The following is a 24,817-nucleotide window of genomic DNA, read 5'->3' on the forward strand; positions in this document are numbered from 1 at the left end:
CAGCTTTTCACTGAGCATTGCTATTTTGGTGAGGAGAGCCTGCGGGACACTCTGTCTGTCCAAATTCTCAGACTGGAACAAGTGTCCAATTCTCCCCATCTTTAACTGGTCCCCCAAGATTTTCTCAGCTCATATCCACCCCATTTGCTCTGATTCATGGTAAATTCTTACACGGTGTGTTTTCTTATTTTTCAATCATTCCATGATGTCCGTGGAGGAACTGAAAGCATAGCGTGTGCTCCTGCTAAGTGGAGGCCCACCCAGGGCCCCTGCGGGTTTCTGACCCATTCTCCTTTCACCTGTTAACTCCACTAAGCAGCCTTCAATACAAATCCCTTCTCTTTGTCTTAAAATATCCTATCACAATTTTTCAAGACGGTTGAAATTCCGACTTACATTTTTTCCATGTTGTTACTGGCATTCCATAGCAGACAAACCAGGTTAGAGAGTGAGCATTCTTTTTATTTTTCATGGGTGGCCCTCGGTTGGGACAGAGGTAAGGACAAGGCTTGGATTCCCTGTTGAACTGAGGGTGCCCCGAGGGCAAGGTTTGAATATTTTCCCTGTAAGTTAGCAAATCTTTGAACGCTTCTCCCTCATCTTCATTTCAAAAGAGAACATCTGACACTTTGGAGACATTCTGGTCATCACCGCTGCTAATGTCTAGTAGAAGAATCCAGGGGTGCTGCTAAATACCTACAAGGCCCAGAATGGCCGTCCCACAACACAGTATTGCCTGGCCCCAAACCAGCTTTCCTATGGGGAAATGAAGACCTTTCAGAGGTAACAGCTCCTGAATTTCTAATAGAACAAAACAAATCTCTAAAGAATGTTGGTGAGATACTGTGGAAATGACTGAGTAAGTGATTTATTGCCCGATCCAGACTTTTTATCCAGGCCAGGTCACATCTTTCAGTGACCGAGTGTATTTCTGATGGATTGCTGGGCTTCCTTCCCCTCTCTGGTATTTCCTCTTCCTCTGGCTGACCCCAGGAACAATGCCAAGGTAGGCTGGGTGTACTCATGTGCTGATGACCATTTGTGATGACTCTTTGCGTCGCTGTCCTTCAATCCAACATTCACCAGGGTATCGGAGCTTCCTGTCCCCCAGATATTTTACGTCTTCTTGACTTGACATTTTCCCAAGCCACTTTCCACCCCATCCCTCTCCTCTGCTATTCCCCGTCCCTCGGTCCTCCAGTGCCTCCTCCCTCCATGACACCTGCCCTCTACATTTCTAGATATGCATCCTTTCAGTTCATCTGGCCTCGGCTTGAGCCTGGATGTGACCTGCCTGGGTGACCAACCTCCCTCCTCAGACAGACAGTTCCTCGAGCCAATCATCTCCTTTCTTCCCTACTTCTCCTCTTAGGGGTGAATGTTTCACTGCCCAGAGCAAATGCACTTCATGTGTATTTAGTGTTTTATACTATACAGAACATTTTAATCTAAGTTATCTCATTTACTTATCAGAGCAACCCAGACACAATACATTTTGAGCCCCATTCTGTAGCTGGGGGAAAACCGTGTTAGGGAAGGTGCCTAAGCCAAGACCTGTCACTAAGTGAGTGGTGGGGACTAGGCTCAAACCCACATCTCACGATGCCTCTCCCATGCCACGTGCCTCTCCCTGGTTCATGGTCCCACACTCTGTGGGTCCCTCACCCCACACTCTCAGCTCAGTCTCCACCCCCTTCTTATCCTGGGATTTCCACCCACATCCTCCCTCGGTTGTCCCTGTTCTTAGTTCCAAAGCAGTTCATATATTCTAATGTGCTATATATAACTTTAAAAATTGTGTCCACTTTTCCATCCCCCCCCCCACCCCCGGTCACAACGTAAACTCCTTCAGAACCAGGATCTTTGTTTTATCCACTGATCTACCCAAAGCACCCAGAGGAGTGCGTGGCCCATGATAAAATCTCAAGTAACATTTGACTACGTGTCTTGCATGCACGGAAAACAAGTGCATTCCACTTCCAAAACAATTCTATTTCTTCCATATTTCTAGCAATAACCTTCCTAAGGGTTCATGGTCATTGAATTTAAGCTCTTGAGTTTTATGTAAAGGATGATTCTTTTTTATGAATGAAAGTTCTCCAAATAATGGAAGATGGAAGCATGTTGCTCCTTTAAACATAGCATGATTCCTCCTTGTACAGGGAGATAGATGGAGTTTGGGAGAAGGTAAGCCTGGGCTTGGATTCCAGTATTAGATTATGACCTCTCTAAATTAGTTACCTTCTCTAAATTTTTTTCTAACATCTATAAAATTAAGAGACTACTAATAGATTTTCAAGTTGTTGGAAGTATGAGGAAGGATTTCTGACCGTGGGTGGACTTCTGACGTTATGGAGGCTAGTTCCTGTGCAGCCATCAGAAAACCTTCCTCACACCCGCACACAGTAGGTCACCACCTTCCAGCCTCATTGCATTTGACCTGAGCTGAACACCACCGCATGGACCACAAAGAAGGGCACCATCAGGCACAGCTATAAGAACAGAAGTCTATTGCCGTTTGGCACAGACCGTCTTTGCCGTGGCCCATCCTAAGATTTTAATCCATCAAGCTTTCTTTGTATATCAGCTGTGTGTCCAACTATTCATCTTCTACAAATGCAGCTGACCTAAAATTCATAACTTCACACTGAACTTGTTTATATTTCCTTTGTCACATCAATTCCATGATCCTAACCCATGTTGAATCAGAAATTCACAGCTCAATACTCTCTCATAACCTGAAGCCTCCTGAAATGTCGGTTACTTTTTTTTCAAAGTTTTTCTCTGAGGTGTTGATTTAAAAAAAAAAAAAAAAGTCTATTTGAGCAAGACTTAGAATGGAGTCCAGAGACCAGCAGAAGATGTCCATACAGGGTTAGGCACCAGGAAGGGTGTTGATCCACTGAGGCCACCTCTCCCTCCTGGGGCTGTCATTGTGAGTCGTAACACACATGAGCCTGCTGTTACCTCTACTTGGGAAACATTCCTCTTCTCCATCCATCACCTCACTCCACTCACCTCTATGTCTCTGATTTGTAGTTGCTGCCTCTGGGCACTTGACCCACGGTGCCCCTCCTCCTGCGGACTTGCAGGGAGCTCTGACTCCCAGGTGGGAACTTATCAATCATCTGCCCTGTTTACCATCACAGCTTCAGGATCAAGCACAGCTTCCGGAAGACTACTGAGTCCCAATAATTAATTTACCAAGTGAATGGAGGTGTTGGTGCACCGGCGATAAATGGTTTTCTCCTGGGGGATGTAACACTAAAGAATAGAGAAAAGACATTGAACCAATTTAATTCTCAGGATGAGATATGGTGGTGACCAACCCAACGGGTAGATTTGGCACAGTCTGGGCTATTCCTAGTCCTTCAGACACTTCTAGTTTCAGATCAGGAAGCCTCATCTTTAGGAGGATGAGAAAGATGCTCCCTGGCAATAGGAAGCTTGAGATCATCAAGCAGCATGACTAATCTCAGATCAGCCCTGTGGAGGATCTGGGATGTCTAGGCATGCCAGGATTCGGGACAATGCTGTAGGCAGGGACCAAGTCTAGCTCATCACCTGGGTATTCTCCAGCACATCCCCAAAGCATCCATAGCTTCACTTCCTGAAACGATGGGATCACTATTACTCTCCATGGATGCATTCCGATTTAAATAGAACTGTTCTCTGACATATCACAGTCCTATCTGACTATGCATTCAATGTATTTTAGTCTGAAGAACAAACTTACGGGATGTAGAATTTCTTCCTTTTACTGTTTTGGGATCACCTAGATTAAAAAATAGATACTCCATCACTAGAATCCCATGCCTTAGTAGAAACACCTCTAACATGTGCCAGACCTCTCCTCATTCAGCCATGCACACCAGATGGAGGATTTAACAGAAATAAAGGAAAACATTTCTTGGACTCAAGGTACTTCTAGACCGAGGAGTAGAAAATTTGACTCCTCACACAGGTAAGTACATGAACTTCCCACAAAAGAGGGTTAACAGGTCTGGTTTTGGCACCATGTCCACATCCTACCCAACTTGAGGCCAGACATGCACCATTTCAACTGATCCTCTAGGTATTGAATAAACCCATTCATTTTACCTGTATCTTCTAGCTCCAGATGGCTAGAATAAGTTTCAAATGGAGGTCCTAGATTCTTGTTTTGAAGATCAAAATTGAGTAGGTCTGGGATTCTGTGTTTTTAAGTGAGTAACCAAAGCAATTTCACTCCTGCATAGTATCTACCATAAAGAAGGAATTTATATAACCCATCAGGTTGGGAAGGAATCACTGAGAACATCTAGTACCATATCTTCATTTTACAGTGAAGAACCCAGGGCAGGATATTTAGAAAGAAAAAGAAAATGATAGAGATCTGCAGAGACATGGAAGTAGGGTTCTAAGGTGGGAATCATCGTCTGCAGGTTTAATCTCTTATATTCACTTGGAGTGGTTCACCCTCATCTCTGGAAGCCAGGCTCTTATTCTAAGGCAGCATGAAGAATTCCAGCCTGACACCTGCTTCAAACTGCTTGGGGGCTGTCCGATGCATTTCTGGGCAAAGGTCCGCCAAACTGAGACAGAAACAATGTTTTGCAACATGTGAACTACCTAATGCTAATGTGAGGTTCAAAGGGGAGTCCCTCTCGTGGGTCTCTGAGTGCCTTGAAGGGCTTTATAATTTTGGTTTTGTTTTGTTTTACATTTTTTGAGTCCTTCGTCCTGGTTCTAGAGAAACTGTAAGATTTTCCCAAATGGTTGTACAGAAAGAAAGGTAGGAAGTGGGAAGGTGAGACATCAGGAACGTGGCAGGGCATTGGGAACAGAAGAGACGACTGGAAAATGTCTTCCAAACATTCTTGAAGGGCCGTGGGATATTTTCTAAACCATGCTCCTACCATCACAGCCGGTATGACCAAATGCAATAAACATCTCCCATCTTCACGAGCACGTGGATGAACACAGGCACAAAGAAGCATGAAAACCCCACAGACGATCGCGCACACACATGCTCTTGGTGCCTCTTTGACCCAAGGCCTTTGTCCCTGGCTCTGGAGACGACATGGGGGCTGGATCCTGCACAGCTTCGGTCAGTGGGAGAGAAGGCCATCAGGGAACGCCTAGCTCAACCAAAGACCCCTCCATTCTACCGACATCCAGCTCCTTTCCATATTCTAGTAATGGGTGGAGTCTGTCTCCAAAGGACAGTGCAGGCCACACCACTTGTCCCTGTAGGGTGACCTGCCCCCTGAACTTGAGGGTGGTTGGGGCTTCTCAGTGGTAAATGCCCTTTTCTCCAGTCAGCTCTGTGTATCTTTTGCATCTTGAGAGGATCTCTATCCCAACCTACTCCCAAACAGGAAGATACTTGTCTAACAGTGCATTTAAGAGACTGGGGTGCATTTTTAAAAATCCTCATCTAGAGCTCCCAAGCCTCTCCCCATGCCATGCTCTTAGGTGATGGAAACCTAGGATGTTCCCTAGGGGAGCTGTTGTCCCTGACAAGCCCCTCTGGGAATGTGACACAAAGCAGATGCAGCCTGAGAGCTTCCTGCAGTTTAAGAGGCAAATGTGGAACGAATAAAAGTTACCTGGTCAGTAATGGAGAGAACCCCAAGACTGTTGGGAAAATAACTGGGTTAATACAGGAAAGAGCTCTGGGAGAGGGACAGTGACGAAGAGCAAAGGGACCCAGGGTGGTGGAAAGAAGTGGAGAAGGGAGTCAAGTCTGGCTACGAGGCTTTAGAAAGTCACTCAGATCCCGTGCGCCTACATCTTCAGCTCCAGAATGACAGGATAATAATGCCTGCCTGATGGGTTGTTGTGGGAATTGGTGTATAGCCAAACAGACAGACAGACTGACTGAGTGACCTGTGTAGATGGGTGGACAGGCCGGCATCCTGTTAGGGCTTGGATATGAGTGTCCCCCCAAAACTCCGGTGTTGGAGCAGGAATATTCAGAGGTGACAGGACTGGATTAGGAGAGCCATACCCTAGTTCGTCCGTCCTGGTTTGAATGGACTCACTGCAGCCGTGGGGAGGGTGTGGCTGGAGGAGGAGGGGCACTCTTAGCACGCCCCGGAAGGGTTCCTCTTCTCTGACCCCCTTCCCCTTCTGTCTCTGCTTCCCAGCCACCATGAGTAGAGGAGTGCACCTCCGCCACGCCCTTCCGCCAGGCCAGAGCCATGGAGTTGGCTGACTAAAACTGTGAGCCAGAGTAAACTTTTTCCTCCTCTAAGTTGTGCTTGTCGGCCTCTTGGTCGTAGTAATGAAAACCTCCCTCATACACACTAGTTTCTGACACCCATAGGTACATGCTCTCTATGTAGAACGTGTGGGTGGATGGATTCACATTTTACCTGCAGAAGAAAATTCCACTAAACCCGTGATGAACCAAGGCTGCTGGGTGTCAGAAACACCTGAGGACTGGTTAGAACACTGCCTGCCCAGGGTCTCTGCTTTGGTAGGCTCAGTGAGGTGCACTTACATTCCCATCAAGGGCCTAGGTGACACTTATCTGCTGATCCTGGTACACCCTTTAAGAACCACTGTTCAAGGTGGCATGCTGAGGACAAAAAAAAAAAAAAAAAAGTCATGTCTGACCCTTTTAGAGGCCCTTCCCAACAGCTAAGTGATGAGTGTTTGTCAGTCGGTGCCTAAGTGGGTGGATTTCACACAGGTGCCATTTTCTTTAGATTGCGCAGGGTTTTGCCAGGTGATCTCCAAGGTCTTCTCCACCACCACTGCAGGGCGAGGTCCTCGGGCGAGAGACAGGTATCCTCAGAGCTAGGCCCTGGGCCTGTGGGGTCCAGCTTTGGCTCTATAAGTGCTAACTTCTGGGGCGTGGCCTGCGAGGAAGGGGCTCTGGATCAGACCTTCCAGGACCCAGGCCCTGCCTCTTAGAGGCCCCTTTCATCCTCTACTGACTGTCCTCAGAGCTGTCTCCTCAGGGGAGGGCCTGTCCTCAGGATCTCATCTCCCAGGGCCATATGCATACAGCTCTCCTCCCACCTGCAGGAACAGGAGAAGGAGGCACCTCTGTGCCATATGCATACAGCTCTCCTCCCACCTGCAGGAACAGGAGAAGGAGGCACCTCTGTCTCATCTCTCCTGTCTCTCCAACCTGCCCCCAGCACACTGACATGACTGCCATGCCTAACGGAATTTCAGAGTAACTTGGAAATGCAGAGCCTCGCTCCTACTCTTTTCTATAACCTCAGGGGGAAAAAAAAAGAGCAAATAATTTAGCTCTGAAAGAAGAGGCCTGTGTCCCCAGAAGGCTTCCAGGGACTTCCTCTCTGTTGTCTGTGGTTCCCGAAATACAGCCCTAGGGCTGAGCAACCTGCCAAACGCAGGCCCAAAGGCCTTCTTCGCTTCTAGCTTTGACAGCAATAGCCACCCTCCCTGTTCCCCCATAACAACAGGAACAGAGATGTGGAACAGAGATAGAAAACCCACAAGGCAACTCATTGTTAGAAAAGCTAACAATGATATCTGCCCCAAGATAGGCACAGAAATTTGGGGATACTCAAATTTGGGTACAGTAAATCTAAGAAGAAAAGTAGAAAATTAAAATGGAAGTTCGTATTACCTTATAATCATTGATATGGCTGTTAGAAAATCCAGAAAAATCACAAAATTTGGCCAGGATGTGGGGAAATAGGACTTGTGCACTGTTCCTAAGAGTGCAAAATGATGCAGCCACACTGGAAAACTGTATGGTGTTTCCTCAAAAATGTAAAAATAGATGGGCTGGGGATATAACTCAGTGGCAGATTGCTTGTCTCACATGCACAAGGCCACGGGTTCAATCCCCAGCACCACAAAAAAAAATTAAAAATAGAGTTATCATATGATCTAGGAATTCTACTTCTGTATATCCACACACAAGAACTGAAAACTATAAACTCAAAGAGGTATTTTACACCCTCGTTTGTTGCAGCACTGTTAATTATAGCTTTAAAAGATGGAAGCAGTCCAAGTGTTTATCCATCCATCAATGAACAAATGAACAAAATGTGGTATATACCACACTGGAATATTATACGCCCTTAAAAATGTGACACACCCTATAATATAGAAGAACGCAGAGGACATTATGCTAAATGAAATAAGCCAGTCTAAAGGACAAAACACTAATGATTCCACTTATAGATGGTACCTAGAATAGTCAAATTTATTCAGACAGAAAGGAGAATGGTGTTTGGTAGGCGCAGAGGGAAGTGGGGAATGAAAAGTTGTTATTAAATTTAATGAGTACTGAGTTTTAGTTCTACAAGCTAAAAAGAGGTTTGTGGAAGAGCAGTGGTGGATGGGAGCACCAGGAGGGGACAGGGTTTAATTTCCCCGACCTGCACACCTGGAAATGGTGCGGATGATAAATGTTGTGTCATACATATTTCATCGCAACTAAAAAACAGAAACTCGTGGCAGCAAACACGAAAGGAATGAAAAGCAGGCATTACTCGGGACGCAGGAGGAGAGCAGGTCAAGATCTTTATTGCCAGGTGGCCTCCTCTGTTGTCCATCAGGATAGAACATGGCTTAAGCTGCTGACCCACAGGTCCTTGTGAGCAGCAGCCTGCCCCAAGAGAGGCACAGAAATTGGGGGATATTCTGACTCCTCGGATGGGAGTTCACAATCTCGCTGAGCCTATGAAACGGACACACCTGACTAGGGAATAACCATTCAAGAGCTATTGCGAAGCAGTTGTCAGGTGGGTGGTGGGGCCAGTGCAACGGGTCCTAGGAAACCAGCACAGGTTCCTATTGGTGGGAAGAGGCAAGAATCTCCAAGGCAGAGGCACTGAAAGATGGGTAGGTTTTGGACGCTGGGTCATGGGGGAGAAATGATCCAAGCAGAGGGAGAGAGTGATCACAGGCTCGGTGGCGTGGACTCCTAGGGAATGTCCTAAGGAGCATCCACCACGTGCCCTGGTGGCCTGGCTGGTCTGGCTAGGGCTGAAGATGTGTAGGGACTGGGTCGACTTGCTGCTGGAGAGACGTCTAAGACTGAGGTGTGGAACCTGAGATCATAGGAAAAGGAGTCCGGACGAGGCCTTTGAAGCAGGGAGGCTTTGGGTGTCTTTGGAGAGATGCGAACAAGAACACGCTGGAAATTGTTGCTGGTGGAAGAGGGAGAGGAAGGGCAAGGTTTCCCAGGCAGGAGACCGCGGCATCTCAGCCCCTTTAAAAGTAAGCACCCTTTGCTCCTGAAAAAGGCCCACCTTTGACACCAGCAAAGCCACTTCCCTGGTCTCCGCAGCCACCTGAGCCCTGTGGCTCTGGAAACACATCACCAGGTCCGCAGCCAGCTCCACTCTCTTGCCCCTGGTTGCAACTATATGGGCCGTAGCTGGGGCCTTCCGTGTCTAAACGGCACGGATTGGACTCACAACAGCCTAGGTCTTGTGGGTACGGGATTGGATTGGGGCTGGAGCAGGGGCTGGGACATCGAACGGGCTCCCCACACGGCTCAGGGCTGGAGCAGGGTGCTGGAAGGGGAATTGGCTCTGAGTGCTCACAGGGCTGTGGGCATGGGCGTGGCCCTGGATTCTCACACTGCACTGGGCGAGGCCTGGGAGCTGGACGCGGAGCTGGGCGTGGAGCTGGACACGGAGCTGGACACGGAGCTGGACGTGGTTCTGGACTCAAGCAGGGTTCTGAAAATCGCCGTGCTGGGGGACACGGGCGGGGTTCTGGAATTATGCATGGTTCTGGGCGAGGCCGGGGACGTGGAGCAGGAAGTGGGCATCGTTGCCTAGACGGCTCTGGATAGCGGTCAATGCGCTGCGGTGGGCAGGACCTTGGGAATGGACGTGGCTCTACCCGTGGCCTCAGATCTGGGCAGGAAGCACCACCAGAGGGCTGTGGGGCACAGCTCTGAGAGCAGCCTCTGATGGGAGGGATCTGGACAGGACACCTCTGTGGTGGGACTTGCCTGGGGCAGCACGGGGAGGAGATCTCCACTCGGCACTTGGGCCCACATCTCTGCGAGCAGCTTGAAGGGCGGCCTCGGGGACAGTGGCTGTGGTAGATGGGTTCCGAGCGGCGGGGTGGGGTGCAGTAGGAACCTGAAGGGCATCGTGATGGCAGGCAGCTGCTGTAACGTCGTGGCGGGGAACAGCTGCGGTAGGAAGGCTGCAGCCGGCGCGGAGGGAGGCACCGGCCGGTGCTCTGCGACCGACGCTGCCCACTGAAGCTCCCATAGGAACCCTGGGTCTGGCATTGGGGAGCGCAGCTGCTGTAGGAACCCTGGGACTGACGCTGGGGGGCGCAGCTGCTGTAGGAACCCTGGGACTGACGCTGGGGGGCGCAGCTGCTGTAGGAACCCTGGGACTGACGCTGGGGGGCGCAGCTGCTGTAGGAAGCCTGGCACTGTCGCTGGGGGGCGCAGCTGCCGTAGGAAGCCCGTGACTGGTACTGGGAGGCACAGCCGTTGTAGGAAGCCTGGGACTGCCGCTGCCGCTGGGGGGCGCAGTTGCCATAGGAACCTTGATACTGGCCCTGGGTGGAGAAGCCTCCCTGAGCCTGGCCCACTGGTGTACATTCCACGTAGGTGTGCACAGCCTGGGGAGCTGGAGCCGGCACGTAGGTCTGGACTGGGTATTCCACATAGCGAGTTTCCGTGTAACAAACTGGAGCACATTGTACGTAGCAGGTCTGAGCAGGGCATGGGACTTCATATTGCACGTAGGTAACCTCAGGCTGGCATGGAGCCTGGCCCTGGACGCAGGAAATTTGAGACTGGGAGGGAGCCTGCGTGGTCTGGGACTGGCATGGATCCTGGCACTTCGCTTGCTTGGTTTTAGATTTACTTGGAGCCTGGCTCTTTACCTGGGTGGTCTTAGACTGGCCTGAAGCTTGGCCCTTCACCTGGGTGGTCTTGGACTGGCATGGAGTCTGGGAAATTTGAACTGGGCATAGTGTAGGACACTCCAAAATTTGCATCTCACAAGGGGCTTGGACCAGCACCTCGTTATTGGCATATGGGCCGAAGGAGGGTCCGAAGGAGGTGCCGAAGGAGGGTCCGAAGGAGGAGCCCTTGACACAGCACTGGGGCAGGCAATACTGAATCTGCTGCTGGTCACACATGGTCCTAATGCAGGTGGGTGAGTGGGACCTAAGGGCAGAGAGAGAAACGTCAGGAGGGTGAGAATTGGAAGGAGAGACCAGGACCTAAGAAAACAGATCTTTCATATATCCCTGAACTTTCTTCCTCTCCCTTCAACCTGCACCCAAGGATCCTTACTGACTTAGTTGGACCCAGAATTAGTCACTATTGCTCATGAGACCTGCCCTGGGTATGCCTAAAGGCCTGATTGTAGATAGCCAGGTTAGAGAGGTCCAGGATCTTCCCCGGGAGGATGGGTATACCCGTGTCGACACCAGAGGGCGCCGATGACTGGCGGATTCTCCACACTTCCTAAAGGGCTGTGCTGGGAACAGGCTTAGGAGGAAAGGAAATAAATGTCTTGCTCCCAGAGCTTGGATTTACTCACACGTGCATATTGGCAGCACATATGTATGTGCACGCACTTTAAAATGAACTATGGAACAAGTACTCGGGCACCATCTACACTCACATGAATGTCAAGGCATCCATTGGAGAGTAATGGATCCAGTTACCGGTCAACTCAAACTCAACATTGAATATTTGTTTCTCTGTATTTGATCTTTTTAGATGAATTCAGTTAAATAGAGCCTCGTAAATATGCAAAATCATTCACATTCAAAACGTTCCAGCCTTGGAAGGGCCTGGGATCAACTTGGTGACTTGTCTAGACAGGTTGCTGATATTAATCATCCAGCATTTGACAACCTGCTGGCTTCAGGAATGTTTTGTTTATTTTTCTTTCCTTTTTTTTTTTTTCCTCCTCAGCTCCACTGATGAATTACTAAGATGGAGTAACTCAGTACAAGATTCTTAATCACAAGACATTGTTCAGTCCCATGTCAAGACCTACAGCCAGGGCCTTACAAACACAACCCAAGGCACGCAGGCACCCACTCCAATACCACCCTTAGCCTGGGAGAAAACACGGGTGGCTGACACTTCTCTGTGGACAGGCACCCCAGTGAGCACTACAGAAGAGGGGTGGTTGGATAAAACCAGCTCAGACAGCAAAACACCTCTCAATAAACTCCCAGGATGCTGCAGAAGCTCCCAAAGAACAAAACCAGACATTTTCCATTTATAGAGACTAAGTACATCTCCCCTTGGGGAAGGTGATCCTCCCTCACCCGACTCTGTTCACAAGATACAAATAACTAATTTATTAATTAGTTGTTAGTTTTCCAGAAAGAGCAGGTACTGAGGAGGAAATCAGTTACCTGAGGATGAAGCCAACATTATTAAAGACAAATACACTGGCTTCATAGCCCTGTCTCTTCTCATGAACTCTAAAAATATTCTTATGTCTCCTAAGATGCTCCAGGCTGTTCCTCGGGCCAATTTCCCCCTCTTCCTCTGTTCCCAGCTTCTCCTTCACTGTGCCTGACTCCTGTGAATGTGTCCACCCATTGAACACACCCCCCCCCAACCCCAAGAACCAGCTCCTGCACTCACCCTCCTCAGCAGACACTCGATCATTCAGGCTAAGGCATCTGGGCAGAGGACCGTCTTTATATAAAGGGCCCTGGGTCTGGCTCAGGATGAAACAGCCTGTTGGCATCTTCCTGGCTCATGGCCCAGGTTGGCATTCCAACCACTGGGGCCCTCCCCTGTGTGCCTGTCTTCGCAATCACCTAGAGTCAGGAGTGTCTTGCTTCAATGTCAAATCTTCCAGTCTATGAAAGAGCAGATCATTGTTTTCTTCCTCTCTCTTCACCCTGTCAGTTTCTTCTCCATCCCTAAGAAGGGCTGGTAGTGGGCTTGATGAGGAGTGACAAAGGACTTGATGGTGCTATCACCTCCCTTCCTCCTTGCCTCAGATTCTCTCACGATGGAAGATTTCCTAAATTAAAGCAACCAAAATTACCTCAAGGCCAGAGACACTATGCAGAACGGAGAGGGCACAGGGTCAGAGCTGATTCTAAACCCAGGTTGGCTTACTTACAGCTGTGGGACCATTATTACTAAACCCAGTCTTAATTTACTCCTTTGCAAAATGGGTATAATTAAATATCCCTTTCTAATTATCATAAAGATTAAGGCAGTTATTATATCTAAAACCAGCCAAGAATGATTTTCAAAATAGCCAACATCCACTCAGAGTAAATGCATTTCATAAGCAGCAGACACAGCTGGATCAATGGGCAGCTGCGATAGCCCCGTCTTGAGTTGAGAAAACCGATGGCCACATAGCAGGTGATCAGCTAATGCTGCAGGGGAGTACTTGACGGCAGCAGGAGGCTGCTGGGGCTGTGAAGTGGTTCTTGAAGACAGCACCGTGCAGAACAGAAGTATTAAACTGGCATCCTGTGGGTCAGAAGCAGGCAAGATGGATATCATTCCATGCTTTTCCTGCATAAGATTGCAATTAGTTATTTTATATTTATAAATAGAGAGATTTCACCTGGGATTCCAGACATCCAGATTTTCTTCAGAAATGAAAAGACCTGATGGACTGTCAACCTGCCTTCCACCCACCTGATTCCCAGCGGCCCTCCTTGGACAGGACACACACTTTTCTACAAAGCTTCCTCATCCTCTACTCTATGTACAATGCTTTTCAAAGTGTGGATTTCCTTGTTTTAATTTACTTGTGCTCTTATTCTTCTTTGCTGAAATTAGAAAAGAAAGTAAAAAAAAAAAATCCTTCTGCATGGATCATTTCACTTGTTCTAATCACCCTCCAGCCTTTGTGTGCATTTAGATCCTGAGCAAGCTCATGAGCAGAGATTTTAGATTTAGGCAGCTTTTGAGCCTTAGTACTTACTAATGAAAGCTACTCAGCTATCATGAGCCTTGGACCCAGTATCTATAAAACAGAAAAGAGGTGGAGGGGGTGGAATGGTGGATACTTAACCAGCCATTTAGCTCTGTGGGCTCCAGGGTCTTCATATGAAGACAGAAGTGATAATACATTTTCCACCAGGTTCTCAGGAAGATACAATCAGATAATCAGTATGAAAGTGATTTGTAACCTGCAGTGCACGTGCCGATCATGTTGATGAAGTCTCTCCCATGGGGATGTCTCCCAGTTGAACGTGACTTCAGAGTCTTACCTTTGGGTCCCGTCACTCATTCCAAAGGAGTCCCCAGATAACATTGTAGACTTGAATAGGATTATAGACTTTCAAATGTTACAGCAACAAGACCCCCAGCAATGACCTGGTTCTACCCTGCCCTTCTATATAAGAGGACTTTAAAACCCAGGAAGAAAACCCTAATTGGGGAGGGAAAGCTAATGGCTCTGTGTCTTCTCTTCAGTTCCATTGGTCATCTTGGCCGTCTTGGTGCCCATACCCTGCTGTTTTGGTTACTATAGCTCCATGGTATAACTTAAATCTGGTATTGTGGTGCCTCCTGCTTTGCTTCTCTCTAAGATTTGCTTTGGCTATTTTGGGCTTCTTATTTTTTCAAATGAGTTTTATGACTGCTTTTTCTATTTCCTTGAAGAATGTCATTGGAATTTTGATAGGGATTGCATTGAATCTGTATAGTGCTTTTGGTAGTGTGGTCATCCTGAAAATATTAATTCTGCCCATCCAAGAACATGGGAGGTCTTTCCATCTTCTAAGATCTTCCTCAATTTCTTTCTTTAGTGTTTTGTGGTTTTCATTGTAGAGGTCTTTCCTCTCTCTCTCTCTCTTTCTAAATATCTTTTTTAGTTGTAGGTGGACACACAAGTCCTTTATTTTATTTTTATGTGGTGCTGAGGATCGAACCCAGTGCCTCATACGTGCTAAGCAACTGCTCTACCACTGAGCCACACAACCCCAGTCCCCTCTTTTCTCTCTTTTGTTAGATTGATTCCCAAGGTTTTTTTGTTTGTTTGTTGTTTTTTTTTTTTTTTTTTTTTGCTTTTGTTTTTTCTTTGAGGCTATTGTGAATGGGATGGTTTTCCTTAGTGAACTAAATTCCAAGTAACCCTAGTTCCAGAAAAGGACTCTTTCCACTTCAAGTTATTTCTCTGGCCACACATTTTGGTCAAGGAGTTCTGAACATGGATAGCATCCGGCTTTGGTGTTGACTGAGAAGGTATTCTGGAAAGCAGTAAAAAAAGAAAACTGAGAACATGAACCAGCTGTTCCCACCTAAATGTGAATTCTTGAGTCCTAATAGCTTTGTGTCTCTCCCATGCATCTTTTGATGAAATGTGTAGTTTTTAAGGGGAAAATACCTTTGCATCTCTGTATCCTGACATAATGTGTCTGTTGGTGGATGATGGATAGATGATTGGAAAGCTGGGCATGAAGCTGGGCTTGGTGCACATATCTTAGATCACTGGAGGATGAGTGGGTAGGCCAGAGTAGCACAGCAACCCTCGGTGCTTCTTAAAAGAGAAGATGTGGGTAAGGGTGTAAAGGGCCTGGAAGGTAAGTCTTACAGACCCCAGTGGTAGAGTCTTCAATGATATGATTTCAGAAATGAGTCATTAGACTAAAAGCAAAAATATTTAACTTCCAATCCTCTTCCTTCTCTGAGCTGTAATACTCTAGAGCCCAAATGTTCTCATTGGTTGAAGAACTAGAATGAGTACTGAGGTAGTTTAAAGGCCGAGATAAAGGTAGCATGGTCTTTATTCTTCAGTAGTCTAGAGTCCTACTTCCAAAGCGCATTCCTTATCTGGCAGAGCCTTCACACTAAATCGCCCCTTTAGATTGCCCTGGGGTGGACTTCTAGTCTCTGTGAGCCCATATGTGTTTTTAGATTTTGGGGGTTTTGACTCAACCAACTCAAAGATAAGTCATTCTCTCCCCTTGGAAAGTTCCTCCTCCTGAGGGTCTGTTCTTGCACAGGGGCTTTTTAGAATAGTGACCAAGTCACTCTCGGTCCTCCTTCTAACTTAACCCAACATACAGTCCCCACGTACTCTTCATTCTACTCCATATTTCTCTCAAATATTCCTCCTAATGTCCCTACCCACTGCCCCTGCTGGATCTCGGTGTTTAAGCACCTACGTGGTACAACAAATCCACTGTTTTCTCTGCTTTTAGTCTTTCTCCCATTTAACTTCCAAGTTGCCGCTAGAATGATCATCCTTAGAAAACAGTTCCCTTTGCTTCTCGTGGCCTCCTGGGACGATGGGCAAACTCCTTAGCAAAGCTTACAAATCCCGGTATAAACCGCTTCCTTCTGGCCTTCCAGGTTCATGGCCCTCCCCACTTACCTACCACCCCCCTAACATCGAATGAAGCCAGGCCAAGTGGTTTCCATCCCCACACGTGCCTCAGTGCCCCTGACAGCAGACCTGCTTCCCTTCCTGGGATGGCCTCTCAGCTCTCCTCCACTCAGGAGTCATTATTACTCATCCTCTGAGACAGTCCCAAGTCACCTCCTTGGTGGTGTCCCGCTCCCAAGGCCATGATTCACTCTCTGCTCCGGCAGCACTTGAGACACGCCTGTTTGGGGTTGTCACGTGCTCTGATTATTTACATTCCCAGCTCCCACACTAACTGGGAGCTCCTCAGGGAAAACAAGTCGTGTTGTAGAACACTTTATGAAACGGACACTGGGCCAGTGCATAGGATTTACTTTACCTCCTGGTTTAACTATTTAACTCTAATTTATACAGATAGGCACACATCCACACATTTACACGATGCCTGGTCTATGTCTTATGTTGCAGTTTATACACTGAGTTTTCCATTATCTATTGAAATCTAATCAATAGATACATGATAACATATTAAAGCCATATTCAAGTCCACAACAGAATCAAAGAGAAAGGGTGAGATAGATGGAACAGATAGGCAGAGGCTATCTCCAGAGAGAGATCACTCATTTTAGAGAATGGTCCAGAGGATATTTAGATAGAAGGGGCCGTTCAGAAATAGCAGTGCAGGTGGGAATACACATAGCTAGAAATATGACATAAATCTGAGAACATTTGATTCACAAAATTCTACAGTTATCAAATTATAAAAATTGAGATAGATAACAAAAGGTAGAGATGGAGTTATAGATTTTCTAAAAACATGGAAGCATAAGTGGTGCAAATTGGGAATGGAACCGAAGTGAAGGAGGCCTGGCGGTACAGGGGAGGACCTGTGGACGCCTTGATGCTGAGAGAGGGGAAGCCACGTGGAACGCACACGGGCGTCTAGGGACAATTCAGTGAGAATTGGCTACATCACTAGCCAACCTGGCACGGTTAGTTAACTGTCTTTTTTTTTTTTTTTTTTTTTTTAACAGAATCTCTTTATCCATCTTTTCAGACAATGTGATATCCTACTTGATTTTTACTTTATGGAATTTCAGAAATTATAAAGCTTATGATTTAAAGTTTTCCTTGGTGAAATAGGCAAATAGAACTGAAAGATCACACACACTATTTTTATAATTGCTTAACTTTATTTTTTCCCTTTTTGGTACCAGGGATTGAACCCAGGGGTGCTTTAACCACTGAGCCACATTCCCAGTCCGTTTTTGTTGTTGTTATTGTTATTTTAATTTTTATTTCATTTTATTTTTAAAATTCTGCTCCAGGGTCTATCAAAGTTGCTTAGAACCTCGCTAAGTTGCTGAGGCTGGCTTTGAACGTTCGATCCTCCCTGCGTTTCAGGTTGCTTCCATTCCTTTAGCACGAAGGCATGTCCTCTCCTGCGCCTCTGTGGCTCCCTCACCTCAGTGGTCCACTCCCTGCTGAGCTGCTGGGATTACAGGTGTGTGCCACCCTGCCTGGCTGTTAGCTGTCTTGATCTTTAAAATAGCCCTGAGTGGTGCATTTCCTTATCATTATGCTATCACTGAGAGAACAGAGATTCACAAAGAAAGTAAGTTGTGGTAGGTTATTAGCTTGGGAATGGCAGATTCAGGATTCAGTGCCAAGTTAATCTACCAAACAGGCCTGTGGGAGAATATAGATCCTGAGAGGAAGGCGGCCTTGAGTTAGGGATACGCAGAGATGCTCTGTGTTTATTGCAGACCCTTTCCAAGAGTTATGACCCTTTGAGACTATAACTTGTCAAACCTTAAAGCAATTTTGTGAGGTCTTGATTACGAGACCTAGGACATAAATACCTGCCCTCTGCTGCAACGATGAGTGATCCCAACGGATCGTGTCATTTCGTAAGGTTTCATTTTATGCTCCCTCTTATCACTGGAATAGCCAGAGGCGGTAGGGCTCATCCCTGAAATGGAGGTGAGACTTGTCCTCTAAGGTGTCTTTCAGCCTTGCCCTATAAATCGTGAGCTCTGCTTTTGAGCATTGAAGAAACCACTAATCACTAAGATACCACTGAGTTTCTCCTCCCTAAGCCCAGCTTGAACCGTCAGAGGCAAAACCTAAACCACATGGTACCTATGTGTCATTACACTAAAGGAAAAGGTAAAAAAAAAAAAAAAATGTACAATTATATCAGGTTTTCACCATAATACTAAATAGCTGAACAAACAAACACACCCAAGGTTTGTGTCCAGGGGCTCAAAGAAAAGTGAATATTGAACAGAAGAACTCCCCACTTCTGTTTGCAGCTATCACTAGCAGAGGCATGGAAAGTTTAAACAGAAAGCACAGAAATCAGTGGTAGAGAAGGCCAAATGGTTATGCAGGGAGACGTGGAGAGGGATAGAGAGAAGCTGGTGCTGGAAGCTCACAAAGGGCCCATTTTGACTCTTTTCCACACTTTGAAATTTGATACCATTGCTTAGGTATATTTTATTGGCAGAATGAACACTCACCGAGGCCAGTTGTGACTCTACTGACACGGAGAATTGGGGCTTTTGACAGGCTTACTATTTCACAACAGTCATTTCACTGAACCCATAGCATTCTAGGCCTAATGCAGAGCTAAATCAACTGCTTCTTAAACCTGAGTAACTTCTCAGGTAATCATCACAGTTGGTGAATCGTGCTTAATCAGATCCTCAAGTAAAACAGAGATTAATGTTACAAGTTCATCATTGAGCTTTCAGTATCCGATGATTTAGAAAGCAGCCAAGGAAGCTCTCTAGCAAAGGTAGAGCAAATACCCACCAGTCTTCCTGGGAAGCCTTTGACTACGTTCAACTCACATCAAAATCACCCCTAGGCCCGGTGCAGTGGCCCATGCCTACAACCCCAGCAGCTTGGGAGGCTGAGACAGGAGGATCACGAGGTCAGAGTCAGCCTCAGCCACAGTGAGGGGCTAAGCAACTCAGTGAGACCCTGTCTCTAAATACAATACAAAATAGGGCTGGGGGTGTGGCTTAGGGGTTGAGTGCCCCTGAGTTCAATTCCTGGTATCAAAAAAAAAAAAAAAATCAGGCCCAGGGACCAATAAAAATAATAGATTGATAGGATGCTAGGAAAGACTTCAGGATGCCTACACTGGTTAGAAAGAAAATAGAATATCAATTATTAAATCAAAATTTGAATATATAGATGAACTTTTGATGTTCAAATTATTTGTTATGGGTTTCAGAAATATACTGCCTTCCAATTTAAGACTTCACACACACACACACACACACACACACACACACACGTATATAACATATAAGTATATGTATATATAAATAAATCTTGGGGTTAATTTATTACTGTAAAAATCTATATATTCATTAGAAATCTGTTTTATTACTATAAAGGCATTAGAAGTTGTGTCATAGCCAACAAAATCACTTAAATTACCTGAGCCTCAGGTGGATTATATAAATCCCCATACTAATTTATGATATTAATATGAGATTTAAATTAGAGAGGCAGAGATAAAATTAGGAAGAGAGAACTACAGATTGAGTCAAAACAATGAATGAAATACACATAAAGCTGTGAAGTAGTGTGAGTATTAGATATGAATAAAAATGAGAAGAGAAATATGTGCAGTAAGATTATATAAATTGTTTATAAGAAAAATTTCAGGGGAAATTAAGATTAAAAATATATGGGGCTGAGGCTGGGGCTCAGTGGTAAAGCACTTGCCTGGCGTGTGTTAGTCACTGGGTTCGATCCTCAGCACCCCATAAAAATAAAAAAAAAAGGCATTCTGTCCATCTACAGCTACAAAAAATATTTAAAATATATATAATTCCTCACACCATACACAAAATTTAATTTAATTAGGTTATACACCTAGATGCAAATGCTAAAATTGTAAAATTCTTAGAAGAAACATAGGAGTTGGTCTCCATGACCTTGGGTTAAGCATTGCTTTCTTAGATATAGCACCAAAAGTAGAATAGAAAAAGTGGACTTATAAAAATTGAAAACTTTTATGCTATAAGTTATATCATTAAAATGAAAAAATTATCCACAGAAGAAAAAAAAATACCTACAAAGGACTCTTACACTCAATAATAAAAAGAGATGATGCAATTTTAAAATGGGCAATGGCTAAATAGACAAGTCTTCAAAGAAGACATACGCGCAACCAAGAGGCACAAGAAAAGAGGTTCAACATAACGAATTGTTAAGGAAATGCAAATTAAGGCCATAATGACATACCATTTCACATTCACTAAAATTACTGTAATAAAAAAGATAATTACAAGTGTTGCAGAGGATATTGAAAAATTGAGCACCTCAATATATTGCTGGTGAAAATATACATGCTAAAGTCACTGTGGAAAAGAGTTTGGCAGTTTTCTCAAAAAGCAAAATATAGTTACTACATGTTTCATCGATCCCACTCATAGTAAAATGAAAATTCCACCCATGCAAAATGAAAACATACATCCAATCACAACTCATAAATGAATATTTCATAGCGGCATTATTCCCAACTGGTGAATGGACAAACATAATGTGGTATGCCCATAAAATGGAATATTAATTGGCCATAAAAATGATTGAAAATCTGATCCATTGCTACAACATGGTTGAACCCTGACTCTTTCACTTTCACTTACGCTGAGAGAAAGAAGCCAGTCATGACAGACCACGTACTGTATAATTTGATTTATATGAAATATCCATAATAGGCAAATGCATAGAGACAGAAAGTAGGACTTGAGGGAATGGGACTGCTAATGGCCACAGTATTTCAGAATGAGGTGATGAAAATATTCCAAAATCAGATTGCAGTGATAATTACACAGCTCTGTGAAGATACTAAAAACACTGAATTTTAGACTAATTGGAAGAACTATGAATTGTATCTCAATAAGGATTATATATCTATATATTTGTGTATAAATGCATAAGTGTATGTTGCATGTATACAGATGGATACAAATGCATAGACGTGTAGCTATGTAGATGATATACGTACATTTATATCCATGAATCCTAGTGAAACCAAAATCACATTCATGAAACATAGTATCACAAACTTCGTGAGATCCAGTCTCTGAGCCACACCTGACACCCTCTGCAATATCCCCAGGGATCAGCCTCTGCTTAAACCTCAGCCAGGGAACTTCCCCAAGCATCTTGGGCATGCAAACACAGTTCACCTGGAAGGCAAACTAAAACCCAAGGAAGCAGTTATTCCTCTTGATGATAACAATTTGTTGGATGGTCCGGGGTGGTACCTGGGATTAAACTCAGGGGCACTCAACTACTGAGCCACATCTCCAACCTTTTTTCTTTTTCTTTCTTTCTTTCTTTTTTTTCTTTTCTTTTTTTTTTTTTTCTTTTTTTTTTTTTCTTGTATTTTATTTAGAGACAGGGTCTCAGTTGCTTAGCGCCTTGCTGTTGCTGAGGCTGGCTTTGAACTCACAATCCTCCTGCCTCAGCCTCCCAAACTACAGGGTTAAGAAGCATGGCTATCCCACCCACCGGGCATGACCCTTCTTTTATTTCTTCCCTGCTGATAGTCATTGTCTCACATAATGGACAGGACATTAGCGCATCAAGTGGAGCTGATTCAATTCAGTTCACCTAACGAGTATTTGCAGACCACCTATCAGGTTCCTAGAATAGGTTAGGGACAGACATCATCCATTCAGTCCACAAACACTCCCTGGCACCAATTCCTAGTCTCTGCCCTCAGGGATCTTATAGGCTAATGAGGAAGACGGGAAGATAAACAATGGTGGCCGCATAATAAGATCTCTGGGAGATCCAAGTTCAGAGTAGAAGCCCAGGAGGAAGAAGCGTCAGGAGTCCCAGCCTTCCAAAGCCTTTACCTTCTACTCAGGAGGAAAAGCTACACATTACACCAGGGAGAGAATGGAACCAGGAGCCCCTCAACATGAGGCTGGGGGGCCCGGGACACATGAGGCTGGTACCTGGGATAGAGTTTCGAGATTTAGCAAGTAAAAATACCAGATGCCCAGAAGAATATGAATTTTACAAAGACTGCGAATATTCTCAGTGCATGTATGTCCCACAGTGTTAAAACAGTTAAAAACGATGTTTCAGACTAGTACAGATGGGCAGGATGATAGTGATCATGGTAATGGCGCTGACTCATTCGTCCCTGCATGCCTTTACTCATCCAGAAAATATTCATTCAGCAATATTCACCACGTAAAAAGCGTGCTGCGCCCCACAGATGCAGAGGTAGTACACAAAAACAAACAAACAGCGCAAGCCTTCGGCTGAGCGGGCAAATATTAATGGAGAGGCCCCACAGAGAGCCGGCGACGCCCTCCTTAGTGTTTAATAGGGAGATCCAGAGGGCAGTGGAGAGCTCTAGGGCTGGGGCATGGGTGGGGACAAGCCATGAGACAGAAGGAGCTTTTCTGGGTGAGCAAACATGGGACTGAGTTTAAAGGCTCAGCAGAAGTGCAAAGAGCAAGCTAGAACAGGGGACACCGTACGCCAAGGGACAGCAGGGGGACTTGAGGGACGGCAGCACGTTCATGCAGCTGCAGGCAGTGGCAGAGAGCAGGAGGAGGGAACCAGGGCGTGCGTGGCTATAAGAAGCCAGATCTGTGTCCTCCGGCGGCTGGCCGCCACTTTAGGTAGAGGCGTGTTGTGCTCCAACTCTGGGTGCCCTGGGAGGGATGCTAGAGCAGAATCGGGGAAACAGGGCTGGAAACTGGGTCATAGCCCAGGAGGAAGGTCATGGTGACAGGCACTGTCCAACACCACTGACCCTATCTGATTTGACCTCAAGAACAAATAATAATGATGAAATGCAACAATAAAAATAAAATTAAAAAGAGCCAGTTGCAGGATGGAGCCCACACAGGACAGGGCGGAGCGTGAGAGAGGAACGAAACCAAGGCTCTCACCCTACAAAATTTAAAGCCCTGCCCATCTCCAACCTCTCAATCATGCCAGCCAATACATGCCCTGTGCGGGGAGCAAAATTAAAAAGAAGAAGTAAAAGCCACAGTTAGGGGGCTGAGCACCCCAGGGCATAGTCTTCCAGGTCAGACATTTGTGCCAACGCTAAGCCGGTCCTTCCATCAACTGTGTGGCAGCACAAGTCACTTGCCCTCTCTGAGCCTTGGTTAGTTCCGTCATATATAAAAAGGTAAATAACACCTGCTTCCTAGGTTGCTATTAAGGTGAATAAAAGGTATGTGAAGGGTCAAGTCATGAATAGGTCCTCAATAAAGGTAATTATTTTATTAGCATCATTATATTATCATCACTGTTACTTAAAATTATAGGTATTGTTATTACATTATGATTCAGCTAATGGAAAAATAATAATTTCCGTAACAGTTTGCAATGAGCCAAAATTATTTGGAAATCAAAGAATGTGCTCATGTGACATTGGGTGTCATTGAAAGAGTCGCAGATTAGGGCTCAATGGTGCTCCCCAGGTAACCTCTCTGAATCTTCAGTTCCTCATCTCTCCTTTCTGCTGGTTCTATTTGTTGCTTACTTTCCAAAGAATGTTATAAAAATAATACGTAGGATAAAATTACAACATTGATATAAAAAGTTGATATAAATCACTCTAGGCAAGGGGGTTGTACCCCTCTGCCTGTGGGCCAGTTTTAATCCCCAAACCTGGGACTGATTAAATGACGAGATCACTGACCTGCTCTGAGCCTGCGTCCTGGGAGTGGCCTGGACAAAGTGACCTACTCCCTAGAATGTGTGGATACTTGAACTGGGCCACACTGCCTGGAGGAGCACGGATCAGCCCTGGGGTGCAGGAGAGGCGGTATGAGTGTGTGTGTGTGGTGTGTGTGTGTGTGTAAAGGGTTAAGTCATGAATAGGCCCTCAATAAAGGGGGGGGGGGTGTGTGTTCAAGAGCAAGAAGCAAGAGGCACTGAAAGAAGAGACTTCATTATTTCCCAAAGTGCAATTCAGCGTCTGAAGTTCCCGTAGAGGGGATTTTCAGGGGCAGAGGTCCAGGGGAAAAGGAATTTGTTTGGAATATAGGAATGAGGCCTCTGAAAAAGTCAGTTTTAGCATCTCAAACTCCAAGCCTGGAGAAGGAATGGAGGGGAGGGAAAGTTGAGAGGAAGGTGGTCAGCGTTCACCTGGGGCCTCCCACAGTTGCTCCTCTGGAGAAAGGGCTCAGGTCAGCAGCAGCCCCAGGGCCACGGCAATCTCCAGAACCCCGTAAAGCTGACACTCAAACACAGGGGCTCTGGGACACCAGAACTGGGGAGAAGGTGGTTCTGTGGTGCCCCAGGCGGAAGCCACAACCCCCAGGGCTATAGCAGCCCCAGCAGCCAGAGCCTCAGCCACGCAGGGAGCAATTACACAGGCACATGGAGCTGGGCACTGCGGAGGGGACTTCAGAGGGCAGCTGAGGGGACATTTAGGAGTGTGACGTTTTATCAGGACTTGTAAAGGGGCTGGCACTGCTAGTGGTGCTGTTGGCACCCAACTTGGCTCTATAAAAGCTCTATATAAGCTTCTTGTCCCCAAA

The 24,817-nt window shown here is 45.9% G+C and overlaps 1 protein-coding gene across 1 annotated transcript; it reads right to left on the reverse strand.

Moving 5' to 3' along the window:
• Nucleotides 1-9,189: 9,189 nt before the first annotated feature.
• On the reverse strand, nucleotides 9,190-11,094 carry Kprp (keratinocyte proline rich protein). Its single transcript, XM_026380198.2, has one exon. It carries the CDS (start codon nucleotides 11,092-11,094, stop codon nucleotides 9,190-9,192), a length of 1,905 nt encoding a protein of 634 aa, XP_026235983.2.
• Nucleotides 11,095-24,817: the final 13,723 nt, after the last annotated feature.

The sequence above is a fragment of the Urocitellus parryii genome, chromosome 11, assembly GCF_045843805.1.
Source record: "Urocitellus parryii isolate mUroPar1 chromosome 11, mUroPar1.hap1, whole genome shotgun sequence".
Classification (NCBI taxonomy): domain Eukaryota; kingdom Metazoa; phylum Chordata; class Mammalia; order Rodentia; family Sciuridae; genus Urocitellus; species Urocitellus parryii.

Coding starts and splice junctions, on each gene's coding strand:
- Kprp (XM_026380198.2), bottom strand. CDS start 11,094: ATGTGTGACCAGCAGCAGATTCAGTATTGCCTGCCCCAGTGCTGTGTC.